Below are 10,347 nucleotides of genomic sequence, written 5' to 3' on the forward strand. Positions count from 1 at the left end.
TGCAATTTATGGCATTCAACACAATGAACTCAACACATAATTCTCTTTCCAGTTCTATTATGATTAACCAATCATTTAATTAGTGGCCAATTAATTAGAATCATTAAGAACAGTGATGAACATTTAATTTTAGAAAATAAAAAAAAATAATTCGAATAAAAGAACTTAAAATATCATAGTAAGGCTAACTCAGAGCTCTAGCAAAATAAAACTAAAACATAATTAAATTAAAATAAATTAAGAGTTCTAACATCTCAATTTATAAAAATATAGAGATAGAAAAATTAGAAAAAAAAACTCATGTAGAGGTGTTTCAGGTTCTAAACTTAACTCTTCAATTCTCAATCTTCAATTCTTGATCTTCAAAATATTTTCTCCCTTACAAAATCTAAAACTAAAAATAAAAATCCTAAAAAATGACTCCAAATTATCCAAAATAAATCCCCAAAGATTTTCTCTCAACTCTTTCCACGGGGCTTTTCTTGTTTTTGGGTGATTTACTCTGAAATAATCGCAGGGGGTTCTCCTTCTACAGTTGCGGCTGAAAAAGGCTTTAAATAAGCCTCAGTTTCACGTGAGTGAAAAAGAGATAACAAGGGGCATTAGGTTGCTGATGTCATCATCCACGTGGCAACATCTTATGGCTAGAGCAAAAGCAAGAACACATCTTCTTGTGGACGTGGAAAAGCTCTTCTCTTGGAATGGAATGAATGTTTGGTTGTAGGATTTAAATCATAATTTAAATTATGATTCATTATTTTTTTTATAAAAATATATATAAATAAAAAATAATTTTAATTATATGATTCTATTATATAAATATATATAAATAAAAAATAATTTTAATTATATGATTCTATTATATGAAGTTCATCTCCTGAAATTACCTCACGTGCTGAAGGAATAATCACAGGGGGCTGCTACTATCTTTGGTCTTGCGGCTGCCAAAAGCTTTATAAAGCTTTCCTTATTCACACGTCAGCAGAGGAGACAAAAAGCTTTTGGCTCTGATTATGCACGCCACATAGCAGAGTGTAAATGGATAAATGGCTGGAATGGAGAAGCAATCTGATGGCTTTTAATTTTTTAATTATTTTTAATCTCAATTAGTCTCCTTAATTATCTTTTCACTTAATTAAAACACAATTGACGATTAATAAAATAATTAAAGGAAAAATTAAATAAAATCAACTAAAATAAAATAACATAAAACAATAGAAAACTAAACTAAAAATAAATAAATTAAATAAATTACTTAAGAACAAAACAAATTTAAATACAAATAAAAAGAAAAATAACTTATTTTATAGAGTTATCATTGATCTTATTAAGTGATTTTATCCATACTAAAAGGAAACTTATGTTCCCTTAAATACTAAAAAAGGTGCAAGGAAGTTGGTTGCAAATTAGTTCGTAAACTAGGGGTATTTTAGCAATTCATGCAAAGTCTACCTTTGTCATAATTTCACATATTTCCTTCGCCAAAGTTCTCTGTTGGTTGATGACAGTAATTATGAAGTGCTTTGAAAGTGAACTTCAAAGGGGGACAAAAAAAAAAAAAAAAAAGAAAAAGGATTTGTGCTTTTAACTTTTTACATCATGTACTTGTGATCGCACTATGGATATCCATTGTATATGACTTCATGGGCGGTTGATCTCAAAATCCAACAACATTACAAGGATGACATTGGAAAGTGGGGCCAATACTACTGGTTACCATTGATGACCAGAAATGGATGTAGAGAGTGATGTTTGACGTTAACAACATTGTTAAGAGTAATTATATACAATTATACACAAAGGAAGCAAACGACTTGTAGACAAGAATTTTCAAACAATGTATTGGAGAAAATTAAGGGAGAAAAAAGACAAACGTAAGAAACACAGAATGGGAATAGTTTGCTCTTTACTACAATACCAACAACACTACCGGTAAATCTGTTAGATCACGGGTTCAATTCAATTTCATGGCAAGAAAAAAGTACCTGAATTATACGCCACATCTCTCATCATTATTTAAGTTTGTAAGTAAGGACATTACTCTGAAAAAAGAAAGGAAGAAACTTTGTTTAAAAAGAACCACCACTCCAACTGATTTTATTATAACCAGAAACTACTCCATTCTCATTCTATTTTGCTCTTCCCCTAAGCAAGAGCCAGCCCTACTAACATGCTACTCTATATGTGTAGCATATGTACAAAGTAATAATTGTGTCAAGGTATAAGCTTCTGTACCACATTAGGCAGTAAAAATCCAGCAAGATTTAAAGAATGCATAAAAGATCTAAAGTATGGGCCGGAATCATTTCCAAGAACTATGGTTCGTAGCATACGGAGGAGGATGGGGCCAAAGTCAATGGCCGCTATTCCATCAAGTACTCAATAAGCACACCCCAACAAATTTCAAAGTCACGCACGCTCTTCAGATTTAGGGGCAAAAATTTACACGCAAAATGGAAAACTATGAAACAAAAATTTCAGTTAGTGGATTTTTTTTTTTTTTTTTTTTTAACTCTTTTGCTTGACAGTTAGCTAGTCTTTAATAATTTGGGTCCGTTTGGTTCCTAAATTCAAATTGTAACCTTTTTTGTTTGAATCGAAAAATCTTGACTAAACAAGGGCTAATATAATCTTTCCCAAAAAAAAAAAAAAAAAGGAACTAACTAATAAAAAGACATCAGAAAACCAGTCCCATTATTGTATGCAGATGCTGTCAGTACTAAATAGGTGAAAAACCCCATATCATAAAATAATAGTTCAATGGTATGCACGAAATTCACATATATAGCACATGGTATCCCTAATTTCCACGTTCATTTTTGTTTCAGAATAATATCCTACATAAATGCATAAAATTTTCATTTTTATTTTCCAAAAGAAAGACACGGTGAAGACAGAGAAGCATGCCGACTAAAATTTGAACAATTCAGGTGCTGCGTTTTTGCAGAGAGGAACATACATCTACTGTAAGATGAACAAAAATTGTAACTTCCGAAATTTGCATCTAAAGAGCAGCTCCTGATGTTGAGAGTTGGTAATGCAATGGGTTTAACAGAAAAGAGTAAAGGAAAATTAAGCTAAAAAGAAATGACCAACAAAATGATGTCAACTTTCCAATTCACTCCTTATCCAGTCCTGCGAACACATCAAAGCTTGGAGAGTGCTTGGATTCAGCATGCTCCAATCACGATCAAGAACTCTTCCTCCAGTACTAAATGCCGAATCTGATGCAGCTTTTGACATGGGAATTCCCAATACGTTGCGTGCCATCATAGACAGGATAGGATACCTTGGAGTGTGAACTTTCCACCAATTGAGTATGCTGAACTCGGCGTTGCGAGGAAACAGAGGTTCCTCTAAGTACTTGTCCAAATCAGATTTCGTGCCTTCACTCTGAGAAGTTTCGTGGAGAAATTTGTCGAAACCCATCAACCTGTCCCTCGAGTCCCTTCCGGAACTAGGTAAGGAGCCAGAAGTACCACCCTCTTGCCAAGCCATGCCTTGATCAAGAGAAGCTAAGCAAATAGAGTGTTCATTGTAAAGTGCCTTTACCGACTCAAAAACATCATCGATGCGGTTGGGAGCACCACTGCCGTAAATCTGCGCGTAATAATACTCAACCAGTTTCATCTTGAAGCGAGGATCCAACATGGCTGCAACTGCTAAACTCAAGCTACATCTCTCCCAATACTCTTCAAACTTGCTTCTCATCCTCGCTGCCAAGGAACTAATGAAATCATCTAAATTCTTGCACCAATCATTCAACTGCAGATATACATCACAGAGATCTGGAAAATACAGATTCGCAGTCGGCAGCTTGTTCCTCATAAAAGCATTAGTAATTTCAACAAAGAACTTCAAATAGCTAGTAATGGCATTCACTCTGTCCCACTCTACAACAGAAGGAGACATTGTGTAGACGGGATCTCTTTCTTGCAAAAGAGAAAACGCCTCTCTGTGCTCTAAGGCAGCTTCGAGCATGGTAGATGTTGAGTCCCATCGCAACGGATTATCTAGGCATAAGCACTTCTGAGATTGAACTCCAGCTTCTTGAACCATCTCATTAAACTTTGCATGCACTGTTAGTGTACTTTTCACGTACCTAATGCTTTCCCGAATCTTTTGAGCTACCTCATTTACCGCAGCCAATGCATCTTGAACCATCATAAAAATTAGATTAACTGCACAGCGTACATCAAATAACCGTCCATTACAGTACAGGAATCTGTTCTGAGATAGCCGCTCACTGATTCTAATGACAATGCTGTCATTGGTAGGGCAACTATCAAAAGTCATGGAAAACAGTTTGCGGTCAATATCCCAATCCATCAAACATGTCATGATTACTTCTGAATGTGTGTCTTCAGTATGAGAAGGATCAATCACAATAAAACTTAGAATCTTCTTATGCAACTGCCAAGATTCATCGATATAGTGTGCCGTCAAGCACAAGTATTCAGCATTGTCTGGAGAAACCCACTTATCAGCGCTCAAACTGATTTTACCTGGCAATTTATCCAACAACTCGCTCACCTTTTGTTTCTCTTTCACGTAGATCTCCATACAATCTGCCTCCACCCTATCGCAACTGACAAGCTCAAACATCGGCTGTAGATTCTTAACAAACACTTTAAATCCAACATTCTCAACCATAGCCAATGAATAACCATGCAGGATGATCATGCGAGCAAGGTCAAATCTACTTCGCCTTTGATCAAAGTTGTTATGTACATAAGTAATGCCCTCATCTTTCATCTGGTCTTGCTCGAATCTGAAATTGACAAGGCTAAGGACTTCATCCTTTTTCTGTTCTTGATCAAAGTTATAATTTGTAATGGCAAGAGTTCCTTCCTTCTTCTTTTCTCTTGCTGTATATAACTGAGGTATGCCATGAGTGGTTCTTCTCTGACACCTAATCAAGTGGTTCCTCAAGTGAGATGTCCCACTAGTACTTGATCCACTGAGTTTCTTCTTACAATGCCTACAAACAGCCACACATGTATCGCCTTTTTTAATCCTATCGAAGTCATTCCACACAACAGATTTTAATCGGGTCGATTTGACTATCACTGCATCTGACATATCCATTGGTTCAATCTAATGTCGCATAATATCTGCAGCTGAAGCCATAAAAACGTGATGAAAATTAAACCAAACAGAGATGCAGACAAGGACGGATATAATCTGGTTTAAGAAAAACAAGCAGAGCAGAATGTCAGAAGCAGGACAGTATCAATATGAAACTCATAGAAGGTAGTTGACCCCGAAAATGAGCAAAAACAATGAGAAAAGTAACGAACATTATACACTTATACTACAAACTTCATAAACACTACATCTTTTTTCAATCTTAAGTCAGCAAAAAACAAATAATAATAATAACACAACTACAATGAAATGATAGTATATTTGTGGCACAATTTAATAAGGTTTCAAAGCAGAAATCTATATAAGAGAAATGTAGAGGACTTTCAAAGGATGATAAAATCCCATATTTTCCGGCTTCCTTCAGCTGTTAAAAATCTTCAGAAGAAATTAACGTAGATTCCCCAACATTCTCTTATTTTAACAAATACATATATACGCGTGTGTGTGTGTGTGTGTAACACGAATGTAACACATATATAAACAGTGGACACAGAATATATGATTCTAAGCCAAGACTTAAGTATTTTTTATAACTTTGGCATGAAAATTGCATAACCAAGTATTGGGTTTGCAAATTTGATCCGAAATTTCAACCCATCGTGTAGACCTGCAAAAACCGGCGAAATTCGCCGCCGTTGTAGGAACCACGGGATAGTCGGATCGTTACCGGTCAGGACCCGACCGGGACAACCGGATCGAAACGGGTCGAAGCCGATCGGGTCAAAGGGCACAAATGAAACCCTACGGAAACGCCCAAAATATTAAAATACTCGACGTTTCAGCGACACATTTGAACCCCAAATGCGATTTCGGAGTCCAACCCAGACCGAAACCTCGGATTCAATTTCAAACCCTTAAAGATAACCGAGAAAGATTAAATTGAACCGAAATTGTGAGGAATAGAAGGGCAATTGGGGGATTAGGGTTTAAGAGCCTTACAGTGGTTTGGGAAAACACAGCGGGAATTCCGCAGAGACCCAAGCAGAAGAAGCGTTGTTGTTTAGGGTTTGAGAGAGAGAGAGAGAGATAAGGAGGAAACGTAGGCGCGCAACGAAGCAGAAGCTGAAGCATGGAACTGGATGGTAGAAAACCCCGCATTTCTTTAAATTACCAGACTGCCCCTGCCCGGTTTTTGTTTTTTATTTTTGAGTGTTTTTCTACTGGGGCCTACTTGTCGTCAATTTCTAACCATTTTATTTGATTAAATGGCAAGAGATTAAAAAATATGTAAAATATGTAATTTTTAAAATAGAATTGACTAGTTTTTTTGTCCACACACGCGTTTTGCGGAAAAGATGGTTATACTAGAGAAAATCATGAATTTTTACATTACAGTATTAATTTATATGTACGTACATATACATATATATTTATATAAAGGTCTACTAAAATGATTTATACACATGTATATATATATATATATTTAAAGGTCTAGTAAAAAGGTTTCTATATTATATTACATTTTTTACTTTTCTTTTTTTGATGGTTCTTTGGCATTGTAGCTGCAAAATAAAAATTTTTGAAAAAATTAGTATAATTATTAGGAAAGTTAAAATAAAGAATTTAGAAATAGTGATATTATATGGTTTTTAGTCGTTTTCTAGATGGCTCTGTCATTTTTGATTCGGAATTGGAATGGTAAAGAATTGTTAAGATATTTGTTTAGACCTTGTGTTGGATGTCTGTCTTCTCAATAGCTTGGATACTTTTGATGATTTTAATAACATCTGTTATTCAGTAAATAAAAAGCGTTATAAATATGTTGATATATTAATAATAGTTTTGATGTACTAATATGTTGGTTTATTTTAGGCAACAAAGAAATTATCAATATCATATATCTTGCCCTATTCTATTTTTTGAGAAATGATATCTGAATCTCGTGCCCGTATCGATCCTTGTATTGCTTCATGTTGTAGATAGGAAAGATTAAAAAGTTAGTTATATTACAGTGTTCAGTACTGTATCAAATAGTTTGTAATTTAGTATTTATAAAAGTTGTTACCTCTTTGTCAACTGATTACGCCCAAATGTGTACAAAAACAAGCGGTCAATTGTAGTACAATTTGAACGGTCGATCCCACGAGGAAGTGTTAAATTGAACAAGAAATGATTAGCAAATAAAAAGCGTTAGGAAAATAAGCAATTAAACAAAGAAAATGAATGAGTGTTTTTTATGATTTTTTGAACAATTTAAAATGGAGAAAATTCAATAAATAAAAGTGGTAAGGCTTTGAGAATCCTCCGTATGTTTTGTTTACCTATTTGGATTTTGATTCATAAATTGACTCAATTGAAAGTTTCACATCCCAAACAAACAATCAGAAAATAAATATTTGAAGAACATATGAATTAAAAATGTATTCGAGTAAATAAAATTCTAACGTTTAGAATTAGGAAAAATTATCTTATGAGAAATCTAAGAGCGACAATATACCGTTGGCAATAATGCAGTAAAAGACTACTCATAAAACAATACCTATCAATATATAATAAAATGCAACAATCACATAAAAAGAGCTTGACTAGATTTATATGAAAGTTGACAATAAAATATATTGATAAGAGGAAGAAATATGATAAAAGAAAATTATTTACTCAAATGTATAAAACTTACAAACCATTGGAGAATCAAAAATCTAAATAAGTTCACTACACATATAAGATCATCTCTAGCCTCACCTAAATACTCTAGCCATTAAGAAGTTACAAGGCTTAATCGAGGGAGAAAAACCATCACGTTTCTGAAGAGTGGGACACGTGTCGCAACGTGATTCGCGCGCAAGAGAGACGTGGTGCACAGCTGGACCACGCGGAGGGAGAGTGGACGCGTGCGGGAGAGAAACTCACGCGAGGAGGGAGAACGTGCGCGCAAAGCGCACTTACTGGCGTGGGAAGCAACGGGGGAGCAGCTGGCATGGGACCACGTGGCGTCACGTGGTTGGAGAGCTGCTGCACACGGGACCCACGCGGAAGAAAGAGGAAGCGTGCCTGACGTGCCCGTGAAGAGAACTCGCCCGAAGGGAACGGCGTGCGCGCCAAGCGCGCGTATGCGTGGGGACAGCTGGGTCCCACGGACCTGCGGCGCGGCAAAGGACGACACGTGGCGGCTGGGATGGGTTCGCGGCTTCTCGACTCGGCTCGGCTGGACGATGGGCTGATGGGCTTTGGGCCGATTTGGGCTTTTCTTAGGCTCAACTTTTGAGTTTTGTTTGGTAAACTAGCCCAAATCCAATTGTTTTCTTCAAAAACCTGAAAAATAAAATAAATCTAATTAAAATTAAATCCTCTAGATTTAGGAATATTTAAAATTAAAATCACAAATTTGATAAAATAATTTGACAATTATGATTATTAAAAGTGCAAATTCGTGCACTTATCACAACCCCCAACCAGCTTATTGCTAGTCTCTAGCAATTCAAGCGAAAGAAAAATCATGTCAAGCTGAAAATTCAAATCAAAACCTGCAAAATCACCTAAGCAATCAAACAAAACATTAGTAAGTCATCAAAAAATACTACCAAAACTACTTCAGTCACAACTCCAGAGTCGTGTGTGTGTGCACCAAACCGTATCCTTCTTACCACAGTCCATAACACAAATAGCATCGAACAACTCACCAAAGTAAAGTCTCAACTCCATTTACCTCACGGGGGTCGGAAATATTTTAATGCAAAAGGGTTACGCTCATGGAGTTGGAAAGGTCACAATTAATGCTCAAGTGAGAGAAGGCAATATAAGGACAAGCTAATAAACAAACATTGATCAAATGATAGGAAAATCAAATATCTGGAACAATTCATCACTCAAACCGTAAACAAACTTTCAGGATTTCATTCTGGTCAAGAGGAAGATCCCATAAACAAACAAAGAGCCAAAAAAGACAGACAAATATACAGAAACTTTTTTTTTTTCGAGGCAAGAGACAACATACATTTGATGAAGCTGATGTAGTAAGGCGTTCTTTTGATTGGCTGCTATGCAGCACAAGACGTCAGTGCAACCAAACTACGTAAACATTCATGATAAATGATGCTCTTGCTCTCTCATTTTTTTTTTTTGATAAAATGCAAAAGAAAAATGATAACTATCTACAACACATGGCTCAAATTCAAAAAAAATTATTCCTAGCCAGAAATCATCCCTCAAGCAAATGTCACAAGTCAAGTAAAGGTGCTCCGTCAATGACTCAACCAACTCAAAAGATCAATGAAAGTTTAAAAAGTTGTTTTCTCAACTCTCATAACTCACCAAAAAATGAAAAACTTAAACTCGGGAGTTTTTCTCAACTAAATGTGTCAACAACCATCTTACCACAAGGTCTAGCATGTGCTCAAAAATAACTCTAGAAATCATTTCTTGGTAATTAAGATAGCAAAAACTGACTCAAACCGAACATTTCGAAATCATACTCAGTTAATCTCGTAAAAATTTGGACCCAATAACAACAAGACAAAAATTAATCTCACGCATGAATATGCTCACCACCCCTAACCCAAAATCAGACAATGTCCTCAATGTCTAAAAATATATGCAATATGAAGAAGACATGAAAAGAGAACACCTGGATGATGGGAATTAAGTCGAGCCTCCTAAACTGAATCTCTAAAACACAAACAAATATAAAAGCACACAAAATCAAACTAAAAATAAAAGCATACAAAACACACCAAATGACACAAAGAAACAAAAATATGATACAAAAGGGTTAAAAGCAAACTCCTTAAGATTGGTAAATTGGAGCCTCGAGAATGATCTCTTCAGCTTAGCTCATACGCTCAATGTAATGCTTCAGTCTCTGGCCATTAACTCTAAATACTCTTCCATCACTCGGGTCCTCGACCTCGACAGCACCATTGGGAAAAACTTGTTTCACCACAAATGGACCAGTCCACCGCGACCTTAACTTACCTGGGTGGAGATGCAAACGGGAGTCATAAAGATGCACCCGCTGATTTGGCTCAAAATTCTTTCTCAGGATCTACTTGTCATGAGCCGCTTTCATTTTGGCCTTGTAGATCCTGGAATTATCGTATGCGTCATTCCTTAACTCCTCAATCTCAGACAATTAGAGCTTTCTTTGAATACCTGTAGCATTGAGATCAAAGTTAAGGGCCTTGATGGCCCAATAAGCTTTATGTTCGAGCTCGACAGGTAAATGACAGGCTTTCCCAAAGACAAGCCTATAGGGAGACATCC

At 35.9% G+C, this 10,347-nt stretch overlaps 1 protein-coding gene across 2 annotated transcripts; it reads right to left on the reverse strand.

Moving 5' to 3' along the window:
* Positions 1 to 2,796: 2,796 nt before the first annotated feature.
* On the reverse strand, positions 2,797 to 6,236 carry LOC112093496 (zinc finger BED domain-containing protein RICESLEEPER 2-like). Of its 2 annotated transcripts, none has more exons than XM_024172064.1 (2): positions 6,088 to 6,236; positions 2,797 to 5,120 (listed from the first exon to the last, which is right to left on the reverse strand). In XM_024172064.1, the coding sequence occupies exon 2, from the start codon at positions 5,086 to 5,088 to the stop codon at positions 3,106 to 3,108; it is 1,983 nt and encodes a 660-aa protein (XP_024027832.1). In that variant the 5' UTR covers positions 5,089 to 5,120; positions 6,088 to 6,236; the 3' UTR covers positions 2,797 to 3,105. The 2 variants fall into 2 exon arrangements, with proteins under 2 accessions (XP_024027832.1, XP_024027831.1); XM_024172063.1 differs by having other exon boundaries at positions 2,797 to 5,184.
* Between the last annotated feature and the right edge of the window lie 4,111 nt (positions 6,237 to 10,347).

This window comes from Morus notabilis, unplaced genomic scaffold (assembly GCF_000414095.1).
Source record: "Morus notabilis unplaced genomic scaffold, ASM41409v2 Scaffold702, whole genome shotgun sequence".
Classification (NCBI taxonomy): domain Eukaryota; kingdom Viridiplantae; phylum Streptophyta; class Magnoliopsida; order Rosales; family Moraceae; genus Morus; species Morus notabilis.